Raw genomic sequence first — 20,774 nt, forward strand, 5'->3', positions numbered from 1 at the left:
AGGTTTTATAATGTTTTAAAATGCTTAATTGATCTGTCTAAACCTAAAAAGGATAAACTGAAAGACCCGAATCCTCTCTCCATTTAAAATGGTCTGTTGTAGGTTGGTATGAGACGATCGGAACTATCGAATGACATTAGTAATCGAATGTTTTTTTTCACGAATTATCCTAAACATTTTTATTCGAACTTTTATCGGTCAAGAAAGTAAATCCATGTATTTGTTTTACATAAATTATCATACAGCGAGGAATGACATTTTTGCGAAAGTAATTAACAAATACAAAGATGAATCAGTTCTTTCATTTTTAATTCTTGAAATATCGAATAGTTCATAACTGTGACAATTTTTCGATTATATTTATTCGCCAGTTTCCAACTATAGGCATTGGCAACATGGCGACGCCAAACAGAAAATAAAGGATAGTATTTGTGACAAGTAGTGAATTTGTCGACATTTTGATGAATATAAACAAAAAGTGTAGGTATTAACTTTTAAATTTATATGCTATCAATAAGGTACTAATTGTTTTTTTTAATTTGTTGTTTATATTTTGTAAAAACAGTTAACTAGTAATTGCGCATACATTTACCTGCAAATCCTTAAAAGTTTTTGTCATCATTGAGCATAAAATTGTTTAATGCCTTAAATTGTTTCTGATTTTCTTCATTTTATTAAGTATATCATAGGCTCGGCAATTTTCATTTAGTACCTAGATTGAACACAATATTTCATAAATGATTTGTGAAAAGTAAATGGGATAAAGGATGAATTAGAAAGATTATCACCTAGGCTTAGTTGAGGCCTAGCTGATGGCTATGTTTTGTAAGGGTTTTGTGTCTTATTATTGTTCGTGATTGTATACAGTACCTAAATTATAGTTTTATGAGTCAATGTGAAACAATTATGGTTTAGTGTGATTACCATTCAGTGATTTCTTAGAACACATGGGAAAGTTCTTTTTTAGTCCCTTATGGTTTTGATTCTTAGACTGCTGGTTGAGATGACTTCTATTTCCTGAAAGTGTTTTACACTTGTATTAAAGTCTGCATGTAGTGACTATTTTGGGATGTTTTACATGTCACTATGCTGGATCCTTCAATATGGTTTCTTTCATTATAACTGCTAAAGAATTGTAGACCTTTTATAAAAATATTCATCATTTTAGATCTCTTATGGGTCTATAATCTTAAATCACATAAACAGCTGAAGCTGTACACAAGAAATCTTGTTTTGATCTGTGTATACATTGTAGTCACAAATTATAATAGGTTAATATTACTATTAGGCCTGTATAAATTTATGTGTGGTATACTGGGTTCACTTACCTTAGTCGCTAAGTCCCAACAGTCTAGTAATTTTGCTAATTCTGTTTTGTTAAAACTGGTAGTAGCTGGAAATTACTATACAACCAAGGATACATGCTCATATCCAATATTTAAACAAAAAATATTCACATGCAGTTTATTAACAAAATAAAACTGTATCAATTAAAATAAAATTTTATTTTTGAAATTTTACACTCCCATTATTCATAATTATTCTTATTTCAATGAAAGGATTCTAGAACAGTAAGTTTATTTAAACTATTGATACTGAAAGGTGGGAATTTTTGTATTATATGTTTCTGACAATGAATCTGACAAAATTTTCCTAGCTGAGTGAATAGTTTACAAATATTCTCAGTAACTTATTATATACCTTACTGTCTGGCCTATAAATTTTTATATTTTTGTTTTGTTTTTGGTCTATTATTATATTATTTGACTAATTTTATACTATACTTTCCATAGCAAGAATGAGAAAGTAAAACTGATATGGGTTCTATCAGGAGTATTCTTTTGCAAAATATTCTTTACACTTATACATGTTTGATAAATTCCCAATAAAGGTTAATTCAGACCAACAGTCATGGGAAGATTAGATCACAGTCAAATCACTGTGAAGTCAAGGGGCAACCCATTCACACACACACACAGTGTGGGCTACAGCCAGACTACTTCATCATTCAGGTTGATCAAGATGTAAAAATGTAAAAAAATTCACTTGTAATGTAAAACAATTTTTTAAATTGCCATTTTTCATCGCTAATCAAGTTAATATAGACTACTTATATTATACTAAATACGGTGCTGAATATAACGAAGCTGGAAGGCAATTGGAAACTATTTTCGTTTCTCTGCAATGGCCAAGGAACACCTTTTTGTTTTTCAACGATTTTTTTAGTTTACATTAAGTACTTAACTTCCAACAATAATTATTGTCTTACAAAAAACTAAACATGTCTGAACTTGTCGCGATATGAATTATTGTGAAATTTAGTGTGAATAATTGATACAATACGTTATATAAAGGATATAAATTGACAAAATTTGTTGTATGAGGGTCATTATATTTAAGGTTACACTGTATATACATAATATTTACTTCCATGTTTTTAATCTTCACTGAGAATCAGTATAATGGATGTGATAAATTATAATCTTTCTTCACAAACGCACTCAAGTAATTTTTTTGACCAATCAGTATAATGGATGTGATAAATTATAATCTTTCTTCACAAACGCACTCAAGTAATTTTTTTAACCAAAGTGACTAAAATATGATACAATAACTGAAAATAGGTGGTTGACTGACTGTGTCCTTCTATCCACACCAATCCGGCAGTCCACTCAAGATCAAGTCACAGTCTTGATAACTGGCTGAGCTACTGGATGGGAAGTGATCTTCACTGTAACCACCCTTGAATGGGAATTACCTCATTGGAAAAACCACAGAAGCAATCTTGACTGTACTGTCTCTGACTGTGACATGACTGTTAATCTGAATCAACTTTAAACCACTGCAAATTTTGCATTTGCTCTTAATACCTAGCACTATTAGTCACTTATAGTAATCCTTTAACTCATTGGGTGTCAGATTTTAGTTATTATCTTTGATTTATGAGTGAATGAACTATTTGAATGTATATATGGAACTCAATACTTTTTGAAGTTTATGCATTTTGGTTCAATTCAAAGGTATTGCTATTTATATCAACAACAATTCCTTTGAAGTCAATGTATTCTAGTTAAACTTTATCATTTTGAAATATTGGATACCATAGCAAAAATACTTACTGTAAGCTAGATTACCAATATCTAGCACAGATCATCATTTTAATACCAATTTGACACAGGGCATTGTTTACATAATTATTCACTATCAGTAGCTCAGTGGTAATCATTAGGTACTTACTACTAATACATTTACTAATAATCAAAATAAAATCGATTCTCAACATTGTACCAGCTCTCTGTACATTTCAATAAGTAATTTATTAATCAATAAAATAAGTTTATTTTTCATGTTCCGATTTCCACTTCAGAAATCATTCTTAAAATTACATCCATATTGAAAATTCAGACGAATATATTATACATTTTAAGAGTAGATCAGTTAGTCATCTATCTATACTAATAACTAATACTAAATACTAATATTAATACTAATAATATCCAGATAGATGACTAGATATTATCAATATTTTTGAGTTGTATTGCTGGGATGACTTAATTGGAAGATAGTTCATTCAATTATATGAAATCAACTTTAACTTAAGAATACCTGTCAGAAAAATCATAGCATATGATTTGTCTTTAAAAGGAAAACCACATGCAATGATGACAGTAAAATTCTCATGTTAGTGATCCCATAGTAAATGATGAAAAAATCTCATGATACTATCCCGACCTGGTAAATATTTGGTCTTATGTTTAGTTTACTCTCAATATTAATACCATATTCCAATTTTATATGTATGTTCTTTAAAAACATAAATGATGTATAATGAACAGTATCTCTCTAATGTGGTTTGTGAGGTAATATCAATTATTAATACATAAATACACAAAATTTGAAAGAACAATTGCTCCCATTTTTCAGTCTCTTGTTAGATTCGATAGTAATATTGGTTGCCTATCTAACATCACAACCAAATTCCCTTTCGAAAAAACCATTCAATGGAACTATTGTTAACAGTTGGGTAATAAGGAATTATAAAATGGATATTTCCAGCAGAAAATCAGTAATAATATGTATCCTGCTATATCTTGAGATTCACCTCTCTTTCTCTCTTCAATCCTGACCCCCTGAGAGAGTCTAGTGGTCATTGTGATGTTTATTTTTCTGACATTTATTGAGAAGCCCTTTTCCCTTCCTTCAAGCGATCTTCTCAGAATTGGGATTCATAATCTAGAAAAAAATATATACATATAAAGAGTTGGTAAACACACATCAAACAGAAATCATGCAAAAGTACTAAGTAAGTAAGTTCGTGTAACCTTCTGGCTAAGGTCTAGTGTTAGGGTTTTCAGGTCGCAAAAGTACTTATATAATAAAGCATATCGCTCATCCGGAAGAAAAGTGACACAACTCAAAAAATGCATAATTCCAGTTATCACAGTTTTCACACGCCGCACTTTAATAATAACGAACACCGTCCCAGGGGACCGGTAACGCAGTCAACCTGTTAAAAAAAAAAGTGATCAACATTTTAAAAGAAAAGTGACATAAGTAAAAATTTTCATCTTTGTTTCTTTGTTAAATCAGATATCATATTTTTTTGGTTTTGCTTCTTACACAATTAGGAACATTCACTTATCCATATTCTTCGTTTTTGATTTGAAAATTTTAGCAACTACCATTTAAAACTGACAGTTAAATTAATATCTAAAAAATCTATTTTTGTCTCTCCTGAAAAATGCTGTTTTTTGACTTGTGACACTGTTCTTCCGGATGAGCGATATGAACTTTTTTGCACTTAATTTTGATAGACTTTATTTGGTTTATGTGAGATCAACCTCATAGACTTGGCATTATTATTAGGATTACCATCAACAGATTTCTGTATAACTTTCAAGTTAACTGTATTAATTGCACTACGAACTTACTCAATTTCTTCTAAATCTAATCAAATGCTCTTTAATATAAATTTCACAATTTAAGTCAGACAGCGGTATTGTTTGCGAAAGTTTGAAAAGGAAAGTCCATTTTACATAGAATTGGGTAATTTACTTAAAGAGAAAAGACATTGTGTAAATTGAATGAACACTGGCTCCAGTAGTATTTGGACTAAAGTACTTCTTTGGCTCTCAAATTTATCAGTTGCTAAATATATAGATGCATACTGTGCAATAGTTCTGGGTATTGTGCAAAATCATGTCTGTCCTTCATTAAAACAACTATTTTCAGAATATTCAGTGTAAAAATTACGTGTAACTCCACAACAAATCTGTATATCTCTCCTTGTTTTGGCACATAAAATTATGTATACATAGGAATAGAACATTTTCAAATAGAATAAAACGAGTTTGGTGGTATTTACTAAAGACAGTATTCCAAAAAATAGGTTTCTCTATTCTAAATTCTCTTAATGTTTTTTTCTTTTAATTGGCGTTAGGTATATCTTTTATCCATGTCAGAATACAATCTCCTACATATTTTGAATAAGTAGATTTATCAGTTATTAATTTTGTTTCTTGAAGTAAAGCTATGAATTTGTTTTTAATAGTAATTAATGAATTAGTGCTGACATTTACTTGCCCAATATATAAAGGAAATTGTAATATTTCACGAAAAAGAGTATAAATACCCATATAACCATCAATCAGAATGTTGTCAAACCTATTTGTTGTAGCACTGAGGAGCTTTTAGTAAAAAGCATCTGAAAAATCAATTCACATCTAACAAAGAAGCCATAGACATAGAACTAAGTGAAATATCCTCGACATTTTCAATAGATTCCAATTTTTTTCCCTAAAACTATGTCACTTTTAAAGCAGTTACCTAGTGAAGTGATTCATATGGAGATCATATCCTTGAATGTATTCTTTCTTTCTTCTTAATTCCTACAAGTAACAATAAACAAATAGTTTATATAATATTAAATTGTGCAAAGTAGATTTTTGTAGTTTTCAGTATTATATTTTTTAGGTTATTAATTCGTTTGAATAACATTTTCATAACCAATTGGACAAAATGGACGAGGACCATCACACTACCTATAAAGACGGAGATATCGTCTGGGTTAAGTTGAATGGTAAATGGTGGCCAGGTCAAGTTAAAGATCTGAATAGTATTCCTTTAGACGAAATCAAGAAACCACCTTTAGTATTAGTTCAATTTTTTGAAGAAGATTCTTAGTAAGTATTCTTAAAATTTGTCAACACTGTATAGTGTAGCTTTTCTAAATATTTTAAGTATATTTCGTTTCGATAAGTCGTTCAGTATACCATAATAGATATTCTTAATATTTATCTAGTGACAGGATCAGAATGTTTATACAATAAATTGCCTGGTCAAATTATTAGGCCAAGCAAGGAAAAATTTACTATATGAAGCTATTTTTCTCATGGTTATGAATATATTTGAAAAAAATGACTGTTTTATTCTTTTCTGTGAATATTAACTCTTAGGTAAATAAGCTGTACTAAAAAAGTTAACAAAAAAATTTTATTTATTCATCATCACCCAGCCTCAAGTGTCCACTGCCGAACATAGGCCTCTTCCTCATGTTTCCAACCCCATCTATCTTGCGGCGCTCTCATCCAGTTTTTATTGAGTCTTCTTAAATCGTCAGTCCATCTTGTAGGTGGTCGACCGACGCTTCTCTTGTCTTCCCTTGGCCTCCATTCCAATAACCTCTTTGTCCATCGCCCATCTGTCATTCTGGCTATGTGTCCTGCCCATGTGTCCTGCCCATCTCCATTTTAGTCTGGCTATCTTCTCGATGATGTCAGTCATTCCGGTTCTTCTCCTGATGTCTTCGTTGGTTATCCTGTCTCGCAGAGTTATTCCTAACATGGACCGCTCCATTCTTCTCTGCGTGACTCTCAGTTTGGTAGCTGCTGCTTTTGTTAAGGTAAGTGTTTCTGCTCCGTACGTCAAGACTGGGAGGGCGCACTGATCAAATACCTTTCTCTTTAGGCATCTGGGCAGCTCACTTTTAAAAGTTTCTCTCAGTTTTCCAAATGCTGCCCACCCAAGGCTGATTCTTCTCTTCAGTTCATGAGTCTGGTTATCCCTGCCAACAATAATTTCATGTCCCAGGTATTTATATCTATCTACGAGTTCTATTTCTTTCCCACCAATACTGATGTTCTGGTTGGGTACCAAATTGGTCATGATTTTTGTTTTTGAGATATTTATATTTAAACCTACATTTTCTGTACCCACAACGAGTTCCTGTACCATCTCTCTTGCCATACCTAGATCTTCAGCTATTATAAGTATATCATCGGCGAAACGTAAGTTGTTTAGATATTCTCCATCTATTTTTATTCCCTTTGTCATCCAATCCAAATTCTTAAAAGCATGTTCTAGCACCGTATTAAAAAGTTTAGGTGACATTGGCTCTCCTTGTCTAACCCCCGTTCTATTTTTATGCGATTACTGTTAGTATGTAATCTGACAGTGGTTGTTGCCTGCAGGTATATTTTGTATAATAATTTAGTATACCTATAATCTAGCCTGCATTCTTTAAGCGCCTGTAATATTTTGCTTAGCTCAACTGTGTCAAAGGCTTTGTGAAAATCGATAAATATTAGAACTAGAGGTTTATTGTATTCCACTGCTTTCTCTATTAGGGTTTTTATACTTTGTAGATGGTCATTTGTTCCGTAACTTTTTCGGAATCCTGCCTGTTCCCTTGGTTGATAAGTCTCTAATTTTATTTATTAAAAAGTATAATTTTTACAAAGTAGGGATAAATTTAATATTTCATATGTCCGCCTTTGGCTGCTAAAAGAGCTTGAACATGTCGAGGCATGCTCTCAATACAGGCTTGAATAGTTTACTGGAGGTGAGGATTATGATTCCACTCATATATGAGCGTTTCAAGTAACCCCCTTTTATTAGTAGTGTTTTTTTTTTCGCAATCTCCCTTTTCAGTAGTTCCCACCCATTCTCAATAGCGTTCATATCAGGCGAGTTGCCTGGCCAGTCAATAACTTTAATTTTTTTTTTTGTTTTAAATAAGTTGAAATACTCTTAGCCTTGTGGCAAGGAGCACCATCGTGCATAAATATGGGCTCCTCTTCTCCAGGAAACCATTCCTGCAGCTGTGGCAAAAGTCTCGTCTCGAGTACTTTCCGGTACTGATCTTGTCTCATCGTGTTTTCCACCACCTAGAGACGGCTTGTACCTTTGCCAGATACCACAGACCAGACCTTGAGTGACGGTGGGTGCTTAGCGGGTGATTAGTGGGTGAATATAGCCACAAATGTCAACCATGGAAAAATATTTCGGTTTGGTAGTGTTGACATGTTTTTATAATTTATTTATTAATTATTAGAAATTTTTTTGGCAATTGCCCTTTGGATAGATTAGCAGATAGATTTGGCAATCGTCAAACCACCAGTTGTTTTTAATTAATCTCGAAAGAGACAAATATTTACTCGTTATTGTTTTATATAAATTAAAAATTGTAGATTTCATAAAATAATATAATCAAAATGTACTTTTTAAAAGCTTTCTGTCTTTATATTTGAAGCATACACGACATCTGGAATATAAAAACATCCTAACACTGCCAAACCGAAATATTTTGTTCCATGGTTAACATTTGCGGCTATATTCAGCTTGTACTTTCGTTAAAGTTAACCGATATTTCTTAAAAACAGTAAAGCTGATTTTTCCAAAAATATGCTTCCGTTTTATTATTTGTGTAAAAATTTTTAGTGTACGCCTCGTATATTTAGACACAACAAAAGATATATTGCCGTTCCAACTCTGCAATATTTGTTAAGTAACTGCTATTCCACATCGGTACTAAAAGAAGCAGTCATAAAAATTGGCCTAATAATAAACACCGATAACTTCGCATATTATTGTTTTGTAGAGTCTCACCTTTGTATTTCCTGAGATATTTGAGTATTTGAAAAGGGGATTGAACCCAAAATAGCACATATTGGACGTGAAATTATGCGGTTTATCTTGGCGGCCGGAGTGGACGTAAAAGATTGCTGTGCTTATTGAGAGAAATTGTTGAGAAATGCTTTTTCATACTAATATCAATTAAGATAGAGAAATACAAAGGTAAAACTCTAAACAATAACACATCCAGTTATACGTCTACGTCTAACGTAGAGAATTGGACTCAGTTGTGAAACAAACAAAAAAACTAATGAAAATATTTTACAATATTTCCAGAGGAAAATTGTGAATTGTGGAGAATTTGCGGAATAGTGAATGAACAGGACTTCGTCCTAGTCAGTAGCTGGTTTTCAAGCATCGGTATATGAAATCTCTTGTACTTGTCTGGATCTTCCGCTATCTTTGTTGATTGTGATAGTCTTGTCTGTGAGTTTCGTAATAAATTCTGTATATCTGGTTGACTATTTTCCTCGACTTCTTAAAAAAAGTGCATTCAAATCGCCCTTAATAATATTTACTTCACCTTTCATTTTTATCTTAAGAGTGTAGGCGCAAAATTTCGGGTCAATGCTTTTTAAATGCATTATTTTAAATCCTGAGAAAACTAATAAATATTTTAAAAAAATTTAAACGCAGAATGAAAAAATATATTATTACCGAGGGCCGAAAGTCCCTTAGAATAAAATAAAGTTTCTTTTGAATAAGATATTTTAAATTTAAAATCACACTTAATTTTCTCTTCTTTTTCACCCCTGTAACTTACCAAAATAAACATTACAACAGTTTTCAGGGACTTTTGGCCCTCGATAATTATGTAATCTTTCATTCTGTGTTTAAATTTTCTAAAAATACTTATTAGTTTTCTCAGGATTCGAAAAAAATGAACGCATTTAAAAAGCATTGGCCGGAAATTTTGCGCCTACGCTCTTAAGCATTATGTTTTTGATCTGTTCTTATAAATTGCATTTGTAACATCCCATAATTCATAACTCTATAAGTTTACATTGATACAAATTAATTAGTTGTTTTACATTAGCCTTCAATGACTTTTTTATCACCACTAACACAAGTGTCGAAAAGTAGAGTTGCGTCCAACTTGTGTATCTGTCAGATGGTTTCCATTTCAAAACAAGTGTTTATTATGCTTGAAATCTATCATTGATATACATTTTTGACTGTTTACATTAGTAAAGATTTTTTATGTTTGACCCAAATTCATACAAAAAGTACCAGATGAAAGGGCTTCTTCTTCTTCTTAAAGTTCCATCTCCTATCGGAGGTTGGATATCATAACGGCTATGGTCACTTTGTTGGCTGCTGCTCTGAAAAGCTGTAGTGAACTACAGTTAAACCATTCTCTAAGGTTCCTCAGCCAGGAGATGCGTCTTCCTCATATGCTTCTTCTTCCTTGGATCCTTCCTTGCGTAATAATTCTCAGCAGCTCATATTTTTCTCCTCTGGTTATGTGACCCAAATACTCTAGTTTTCTTCTTTTTATGCTGTTCATAATTTCTAACTCCTTATTTAGACGTCGTAGTACCTCAGCATTGGTAATCCTTTGAACCCACTGAATTTTAATATTCTTCTGTAACACCACATTTCGAACGCTTCTATTTTTCTTATGTGTTGTTTCTTCAATGTCCAAGCTTCCATTCCGTATAGTAAGATAGAAAATATGTAACATCTTAGAGCCCTCAATCTGAGATGCAACTGAAGGTCTCTGTTGGTAAGCATTGTCTTCATTTTCACAAATGCTTGCCTTGCAGTTTCAATTCGGACTTTGATTTCTCAGCTTTGGTCATTTTTGTCATCAACCCAGGTTCCCAGATTTTGTATGTCTCTAATTTTTCTATTTGGGTTTTCTCTATCATTAATCTTTTATTTCCATGTTGCGTTTTTGAGACAATCATACATTTAGTTTTTCTCTTATTTATTCATTAAGGGCTTCATTAGGAAGTGATTAAGTTCAGCGCTTTTTGTTTAGTCTTGAAAATTTTTATGAATAATTAAATTATAAACTATAATCGGGTGACGCACTATATATGAAGCTAAAACTATAAAGTTTCTAAAAATAGTTGATTTATGAATATTGGAACAAGAACAGAGAAACAAACAGTTGTAACATTTATTTCCGAAATGTATCTCAAGATATCTCATCCCCACTTCCAAAGTGTAATAAATCTAACTATTGTATAGAGAATAGGAATGTAGAAAAGTGTAGTAACATAGCCAAGGTTTAATTGTTTACTAAGAAAACAAGGACAAGTGAATATAAACATTAGGGTATTAAAAAGTTGAGTCATTGTATCTAGATGGAAGTCCGGATTTCAAAATCAATTACATGTTAAAAAAATCAGATGGAATGCTTATGAATTTGAAAAGATTCTTTTTCTTAATTTTGTGTCAAAATAAAATTTACCCTGTAATGACAGACGTGGAAAAATTGTTAATAGACGTGAGATCTCTGAAACTTAAATTACAGTGGCTCTTAAGGGGACTTCCTAAATTGGAAAAAGACAATTTTTAAATAAACAAAAACTATTATATTTATAGCCATAATTTTTTCTATTCATTATTAACGCTAGAATCGTAAGGTTAATGTTTTGTACATAAACCACAAGGTGGTGTCGTAGATGACATCATATAAAAAATATACCGTAAAGTGTTACCACCAACAGAAAAAACTAACTTTTATAATAATTGTTTTATAAATTTAATGACTTTTTTCGACACTTGTTCACAAATGCTTGGCGCACGAAACTCCTTGGCAACCAATATACTCGTATACCCCTTTTTGTCAAATTGTAGAATGCCGTTATTTCAGGTTTGTTAACTTGTTTATCATGCTTTCCCTTTTCGAATGGTGCATCGATGATATTAGTATTACAGTTTTAAATCATGAATGTGTTGCTTGTGTGAGTCCATTTCAAAAGGTAAAAGAAATAAATTAGACTTACTCACAATCAATTTAATTTAACTATCAGACGACCGGTTTCGCTTTCTACAATATGCAAAGCATCTTCAGGTCACGATACAAAGTTAAATAAATGCTGAAAATAATAAACCCATATTAGGGTGTTGTCTAATAAAGGTAAAACAAAGATAGATGATATAAATTATATAAATTACAGTACCTAATTATGCCAATATTACATGTCTGTGGTTTTTCAAAATGAATAAAATGTTTAAGCAGACAAGGTAAGACCCACAAATTGGTAAAATAGTCTATTAAACTGTAATGAATTAATAAATAAACAAATAAATAAAACATTACTTACATGCCGGTACTCTATTAATTGATGGTTGAAAGAACATGGTTCAAACTATCTTGTATTGTTGATTGGAGAACTCAAGTGAACTATTGTAATTGTTTAACTTGTTGTTGTTTATTTGTACCAATTTTGGATAAAATCTGTCTCCTCAAGAACTTCCCCGTTTACTGTTAAACAATTACAATAGTTGACTTGAGTTCTCCAATCAACAATACAAGATAGTTTGAACCATGTTCTTTCAACCATCAATTAATAGAGTACCGGCATGTAAGTAATGTTTTATTTATTTGTTTATTTACTAATTCATTACAGTTTAATAGACTATTTTACCAATTTGTGGGTCTTACCTTGTATGCTTAAACATTTTATTCATTTTGAAAAACCACAGACATGTAATATTGGCATAATTACTGTAATTTATATAATTTATATCACCTATCTTTGTTTTACCTTTATTAGACAACACCCTAATATGGGTTTATTATTTTCAGCATTTATTTAACTTTGTATCGTGACCTGAAGATGCTTTGCATATTGTAGGAAGCGAAACCGGTCGTCTGATAGTTAAATTAAATTGATTGTGAGTAAGTCTAATTTATTTCTTTTACCTTTTTATTACAGTTTTGTTCTTTTTTTATACAAAAGACAACCCTCGGCATGTCGTTTATGTATTCATATTTAAATGATTCCACTTCTATGGTTTTATTTGGCCTTTTTTTTTAATTCCAGTATATTATGTAAATTTTTTGATCTTAGAACGTGTACCAATTCTATTGACGAAAACCAGTTGTCTGCAGTTATATTTTGATTGGTTTGCAATAGGTTTTGCAAGTGTAAAAACAGATTGTGTCGTTTTTTTTTGTGAGAAATTTTTTTCTTCATCATATAAGTATTACCATCAGAATGTTTTCCAAGTCTAAATTTAGGCATTCAATAAATTGTTTGTTCTGGCATCTGGTTCTAATTCTGATTTCGATTGGTTTTAAAACGCATTAATATGAAGGGAAAACTATATGGCCATGACGTTCGGGGGTTTATCAATCATATTCTTTAAAAATTACAATTTGTTTTTAGTCATTTTCATCAACTAGTATATTTTGTTTGTATTCTGGTTTTCTAGTTAATTCTTTTATTTTCCTGTGTAAATTAAAGCTGTCATTTTTATTTTGTAGCATTTCTAGTTCATCACATTTTTCTTTTAACCAATTTTCTTTTTCTATTCGAATTTGTCGTTTGGTGTTTGCTGGTACAATGATTTATTTTTATCCTTATATACTCTTCTTTTATTCATCAAGTTTAGTATTTCGTCCCTCATCCAATCTTTTTTCTTTTCTTTGGTTTTGCGTAGATACTTTTTGGAGGGTTCTATTAAGTCAGCCTTTATTTTTTCCCAGTTTTTGTTGATGTTTTCTTCGTTGCATTCCCCTTCAATCTGTACGGTGTTTAGACGTTCATTTATTTTTTCTTTGATATTTTCTCTGATTTCTGGATCTCTTAGTGCATTTATATCAGTTCTTTCTTCTTTTGCTGTCTTCTCTATTATTTTTTTATGGTTAGATGCTATATCTGCTCCAGGTTGTGTTTTGACTGCAGTAGTACTATTCCGATATCTTTCTTTGATCATTATGTAATCTATTTGATTGCTCATTATCTGATGTTTATTATCTCTTGGCGATTTCCATCTGTACAAACGTCTATTAGGTAATTCAAAGAACGTGTTTGTAACAATCTATTATCATTATTGTCTTGACAGAATTGTATCAACATTATCTCCTCTTTGATTTCTATTACCTAATCCAAAATTTCCCACTACGTTGCTTGTACTACCGTTTCCAATTTTGGCGTTCAGGTCACCCATTATTATTCTGACGTCACACGCTTTGGTAGTTCTCAATGCCTCTTGAATTTGTTCATAGAACGATACCACCTCTTCTTCAACTTTTTCGGCCGTTGGCAATTTTTCTGTTTTTTAGTTGTAGTAGTATAACTCTTTCGCAAAAAGGTAGAAAATTCTGGACGTGTTGTGAGATCTCATTGTTCAGTATTATTGCCACGTCATGTCGATGTTGTCTGTCATTATTACCCGAATAGTATATCGTATGGTCTCTAACTACATTTTCCATTTCATATCCATCGGGTTTCACTTATTCCTAAGATATTGGTGTTAATTCTTTACATTTCTTATATTACATTGTGGATTTTTCCGGATTCTAACATGTTGGTCACATTCCACGTTCTAATTTTAAATTGACAGTCTGCCTTTTCTTTTTCTGGTAGAGATTTCGCTGGTTGACGACCTGAAAAGCCCTGACGAAGTTATACATCGAGTCATGCAATACATGAATCATATTGTTGCAAATACAAGCCTCCCCTCCGTAAAAGTCTACGTATTCGGCAGTAAACAGAACGAAACACAATTATCAAGATTAGAAGGTTATTTCTGAGAAAAATTTAATTCTCTTGTCCTGACAATATGTACAGAGCAAAATTAAGAGACAACAGGTGAATCAATAGCCGAATCAGCAGCTAAATCAACGATTGCTGCAACGAAGCAAATACTTCATTTTACAAGCGTCAATAAAAAACTGAAAATTCCGCCAATCTGGAATACAACAAACGTTGCATGGTATGGAACAGGAGTGATAACACAGCCCAACAAAATCAAAAAATTTGGTGCTTGAGAAATAACGAAGATTTCAAAAATGTCTTCTTTTCTTTTCATAGTAGTTTTTTTGGAATTGATTATATAATTTTAACTTCGCTCGAAAAGATATATACAAAAGCATCTGGAAATCACCAGATGGACTTTCCCACTGAAAGTGGGAAGATTTTGGAGACATTAGTTAGACATTTTGGTTTGAATCGGAATCAGCTTGAAAGGCTGACAAAGTAAATATGCTGAAATAACTGTTGTATCGTTCTATTGATTCCGATTCAGACGTGAAAAGTTTGACTACTTTGTGCTTCAATGTCAGAGTATAGGCCTTTTATTTCATATTTGTTTATAACGTTTTTCGCCCTTTTCTGACTTCCAGTTTTCATTGGTCTCGGTCATTTAGAAGGTACTCTTCTATTCCTCTCGTTTTTATATCCTGGTTGACTCCTTCTCTCCAACTTAATCTCAGTCTACCCTTTTTTCGTTTTCCCTGCTGTGTCAGTTTAATGCTTTTTTGTGACTCTACTTTCATCCATTCTTTTGTTCATGCCCGTACCATCTTGGTTGATTCTGATGTCCTTTGTTATTCAATGTCTTTAATGTTATTCTATGTTTATATTTTATCGAGATAAATATCTCAATTTTCATAGATTCTATATACAATGCAATACCGCAACTATTCAAACATGTTCATGGTATCAATTGACCAACTTCTTTCATTTTCGACATGAGTTTGTTATGCTCTATTCTATCGAATGCCCTTTGGTAGTCTATAAATCATTTGTAGATATCATAGTTAACTTATCTGCATCTTTGAAATAGTATGTGGCTATGTGCATCCAAAGCGTCTCATAATCCATAATGTTTATTACATTTTTTTTGTAGATAGGTACTTATATGAGTAATCGGAATTTATTGCCCTGATAAAATTCTTGTTTAAAGCAACAACAAAATAACTAGCTGGTGACCTTAGCATTCTTTTTCAATTATTGTTATCTGCCTCTTTCACGTTTAGCACAATAGCAATTATATCCCCACCTCGTAAACAAGAAATATCCAGTTCAAATGGTACACACTGCACAAGCATTAAAGATATAGAAAATAACAATTTTTAATTTGAGTGATTCAATCGTGCCCAATAAGATTCCTTAGATTGTAATAAACATCGACCTTGGCAACATCGATCAATACCTGGTCTGATCAGTTAAAAAGTTTTTCTACATTTTAATGCTTGTTATGGAATTATTGACCATGCTCCATATATTAGTTTTGTCCAGTTGCCGTCGTAACTAGTTTACTCCAGACTGCTTCATCCCCACTCTTATGTGTTAGTCATGTAAGACATTATGACTTATATACATTTAACTACCTAAAGCGAGTGAGACAGTTCGGCAGAAATTATATCAAGTTGTGCTTTATCAAATATTTTTTTTCTCTTTCGTAGTGACGAATCATTTATTTTTTAGTCAATATGTGAAGAGCTGGGATAATATATACCCCTACAACTGTGAAAAGAAAACAGAGTTTATCAAAAAGGGAATGGGTAAGTCTATATTCTATACTTTACATAAATATATTCTATGTCGTTTATTCAATGTATAAAATAAACTAGCTAATTATATAGTTTATGCACTTCTTATGAAGGGTGACATAAGGAATTAAGGTACGCCTTAAAAATGTGAAATTTTTGGGGACTTTAAATTTAGATTTTAAAAAGAACAAATTGAATGTTTTTTTTTGTGCAAACTAATAAAATTGTCGGGCATTTTTGACTTTTGGTTCCGGTGAAGATAGCCTCAAATGAGCTGTCAATTAAGTTTCACAGTACGAAATATTGCCTTGGTAGTGTTGCTATGTCTATGTGTTTGTTAGGTACTTCAAATACAAAGAGAGAAAGCTTTTAAAACGTACATTTTTTATATTATTTTATGGATTCTGCAATTATATAACTTATACAGGGTGGTGAATCGTCAAACGGGCCATAGGAAACCCACTGGAAAATTATAAATTGTTGAATTCTTACTTCCCTAATTATTTTACACCAAAAGTCAAGAAAAACTATTTGTAGAGGACTGAACGATAGGCGATAAACCACTCCTAACCGTGGTTTTGTCAAGAGGTAAAAGAACTCTCTGAATTAAAACGCAAATGCTGCCTAAGATATAAAAGCACTCAATCGGAAGAAGCTCTTGCAGAATATGTCCAAGTAAGAAACGAAGTAAACGCAAGAATAAAATCAATCAAAACAGAACATTGTAGAATTCATAAAATAATATAATCAAAACGTACTTTTTAAAAGCTTTCCATAAAAACATTCCAACACTGTTAAACCGAAATATTTGGTTCCATGGTTGACATTTGCGGCTATGTTTAGCTTGTATGTACTTTCGTTAAAGTTAACCCTTTTTTGGTAATTCTACAGTATTAAAATTTTTAAATATCTTATTGCTTTTGATTGCATATGTTTCATTTGTAATGTAAATTTCAACACTGCCAAACACCAATATTTCGTTCTGTCACGCTCATTTGAGGTTATCTTCACTTCTCTGCATGGCGGTTTTTTACTTCTTCATTATATGAATGAAGTCTTGAATGTATGGATTCCAGTTTTTGTGGTATGCTGTACAAAAGCCTATTCTTTTTTCCATTAATTCTAAGTGTGCATTTTTTCCGTTGAATACATCCAGCTTTTTATTCCAGTCCACATTTTATTTATGTCTTCTGATATTTGTGGTTTTTATTTGTTTATCAGTTTCATCTGAAATTCTTCTTTATTATTATTTACACTTATCTGTTTTGTCTGATATATTTTTCTAGTTGTGCTTAGTTTGAACCTGAAGTTTATTTTTAGTAGTTTATGTTCTGATCTACAGTATGCTCCAGGCATAGCTTTTACATTTTTACATTTAATACTGAGGTTTTCCATCTTTTTCTCCCGTATTTAGTAGATTTGATTTTTGTGTTCTTATATTGAGAGCCTTCTTAGGTGGTGATTGTGTTCTTTATTTGGACTAGTCCATGTTGAGAGCCTTCTTAGGTGGTGTTTATAAAGTGTATTCGTTATCACTAGATTGTGATTGGCTTGTTAAATCCACTCACAAATCATTTAAAGACATAACTTTGTTTATTATTTTCCATTCGATCTCTAGTTTGCATCTGATTTGTTTTTTGTGAACAGATGCGAACAGATACATAGATGCGGATCATATGTTGTCATTCAACATATATACACAAGTGTTGATATACTTCACTTGATAATACTCATGTCATATGAAAGTGCTTCTCGGTGTTTTCTTTATTTAACGATATATTGTTTTTAGCTGCTTTTCGGACAAAAGCATCACACATGGAAAAATTTCCTAAGGATGTGACTACTGCCGAAGTGACGGTAGGAGGTAATCCTAATATTCTCAGCGAGCCTCAATTTCGCCCTGAAGTAAAAAGAAATTATGCAAGCGAAATTTTTGGTACACCGAACAGTAAGAAAAGGACCAACACTGACAATAGCACCAAACGTTCAACGACCAGTAAGTTATCCCATACCTTTTTACTGTTTCAATAAGTATACAATTTTATTCGAATTTTATTCGTCTTGTGTTTGACTGTATGATGAAATTTTTATGCTGTTAAAAGAAGTGTACAATCAAATTTGTACTATGAATTATCTTAATAATTCAAGCTAGGTTTTTAACCACAACTTAAAAGTAAAACAAATTACAATGTCACGATATCGCTGAAGAAATTCCCTTTTCTCCACCTGATTTACAGTCTGGCCAGCAACTGCAACTATTTGGTCGAATTTGTCGTTGGAATTATCGGCTGTTGTCGTCTGACAGATTATAGTTGTCACAGTTACATAGGTTCCTATTTTTGTCTCTTTCTTGAAGATCACTGGATAGTCATTGACATTGATAAGTCTTACAGGAATTTATTTAGCAGAAGTCTCCAATTCCGTACCAATTATGATAACCTCCTCATCATGGTTCCAAGGCTCCATCATAACAGGTGTTCCTTCTTCCACAATTCCCTGTAGCCGCGCTACTATGTTCGTTTCACTTTTCGCAGGCACAACTGTATCTTTAACGGCTGCTTGCACAGTTCTGTCATCATGTGGATGTAGAAATACCTCTTCGTTACCAACTTTGATTATCTTATTCTTGAAATCCATGCATATTGTATGCGTATGGACGAACTTTTCTGCTCCAATTCCTAATTGTATCTGGATTTCTCCGTGGATGTTACCATTTTCATTTGTGGCGGTCCGCAGTCGCAACCTCGTTGGTAGAAGTTTCTTATGGCTGTTTATAACTGTCGGGTGTACAATGGTCCCGGTCGCTCCGGTATCCACCAACAATGTATGCTGTTTACCATTTATTTTTCCATCTACATTTATTTCTCCATCTACATATACAGTATCTTCACATTTCAAAGAAGCTATTAGTATGAGACGGTTTTTGGAAAAGTTCCGGGTCGAAGCTGCCCCCTAAGGCCGACCCGTTCTAGTTTTCCTGCTGGTGAGTAGGGCGCTTACATGAACTTCGTATTCAATCTTCGATTTCTTGGATGCAATGCCTTATCAGATAAACAATCTGGTCAATTTGTCTTCATATTCTTCCTCTTTGTCGATCCTAACTTTACTGTACCCGCCAGAGGCGTGCGTAGCCGATTCATATTCGATGGCGGCGGACAAGACATCGACCAGCGTCTTGTGACGAGCTAATCGCAGTGTTCTCGGCATTTCATGGTCACGAAGGCCATCAATAAATGGCTGGATAGCCAACTTTTCCATCATGTCTTCGGGAGCTGTTGGATAAGCATACTGTACTGTGACTCGTATACATGCTCCAAGTGTTCATGGCCGTATCACATGTTGAGTATTTTCTTCAGTTTTTCGAAATCATCTGTCTCCTCTACGGCTATGGTCTGTAGCACATCTAAGACATCTTGAAGAGCGATTCGGACCATCCATTCGTTCTTGCAGCTGATTCGAACTTTCATATAGTTCTTCCATGACGATTTTTCGTCAAAAGTTGGCACTTTAACACGAACAGAGCTTCCACTCGCTTCAAACACCATCCGTGGTTTCAACTTAACATTTCGTCTCCTCGTCTATTGTCTCTTCTGTAATTGGTCTGATTCCTCTCTCTGCTGTTCCTGTTCTCTCCATATATTTCATCTAAAAAAAGCCAAAATATCGGCAGCAACTTGGTTTTTTAAAGACAATATTTTATCGTCGAAGTCGGAAGTGACCTTAGTGATCTCCAAAGATATGCTAACATAAACTTTCTAGAGAAGAAATCTCGTTAGAAACTTTCCAAGAGACACAATGTCCGTCGAAATTTTGTGGATATCATCCGAATTTTTATATTCTAAAGATGTAATGTCACCGCAAACTTTGACTACAATTGAAGAAACTTTCGAAATCGACGAGATGACAGCAGCATGATTCTCCTCAAATACATAAGTTTCTGAGTCGAAATCACCTTCTTTCAAGGCATCCTTTAGTCGTTGGGCTAAGTCAACCTTTTTCCCAATAGAATATAGACAGCAGCATGTTTCTCCTCAAATAAATAAGTTTCTGTGTCGAGACCCTCTTCTTTCATGGCGTCCTTTAGTTATTGGGCTAAATCAACCTTTTTCCCAATAGAATCAAGACAGCACCATCTTCCTCTTAGCCTTCTGTCGTCCATGTTTGGACATAGGCCTCTCCCAACTCCTTCCATCGGTCTCTATCCTGAGCAACATATTTCCAATTTGTTCCGGCTATTCTTTTAATATCATCAACCCATCTCATCTGTGGTCTTCCTCTTGGTCGTTTACTTTCGTAAGGTCTCCAATGTTGTATTGTAGTATTCCAACGTTGGTCTTTTTGTCTAGCATTGTAGCCCGCGAAGCTCCATTTAAGTTTGGCAATTTTTGTTGCTATGTTCTCG

General features: G+C 32.8%; 1 protein-coding gene across 1 annotated transcript in view; it reads left to right on the forward strand.

Annotated features, from left to right (window-relative positions):
- Nucleotides 1–194: 194 nt before the first annotated feature.
- Nucleotides 195–20,774, forward strand: part of LOC140447190 (uncharacterized) — a 59,450-nt gene continuing 38,870 nt past the window's right edge. The window contains exons 1-4 of the mRNA XM_072539703.1: nt 195–480; nt 5,974–6,182; nt 16,308–16,384; nt 18,162–18,368. Coding sequence (XP_072395804.1) covers nt 6,019–6,182; nt 16,308–16,384; nt 18,162–18,368 — 448 coding nt within the window. The 5' untranslated portion in view covers nt 195–480; nt 5,974–6,018. The remainder of the gene's footprint in view (nt 481–5,973; nt 6,183–16,307; nt 16,385–18,161; nt 18,369–20,774) is intronic.

The sequence above is a fragment of the Diabrotica undecimpunctata genome, chromosome 8 (assembly GCF_040954645.1).
Source record: "Diabrotica undecimpunctata isolate CICGRU chromosome 8, icDiaUnde3, whole genome shotgun sequence".
NCBI classification, from domain to species: Eukaryota; Metazoa; Arthropoda; class Insecta; order Coleoptera; family Chrysomelidae; genus Diabrotica; species Diabrotica undecimpunctata.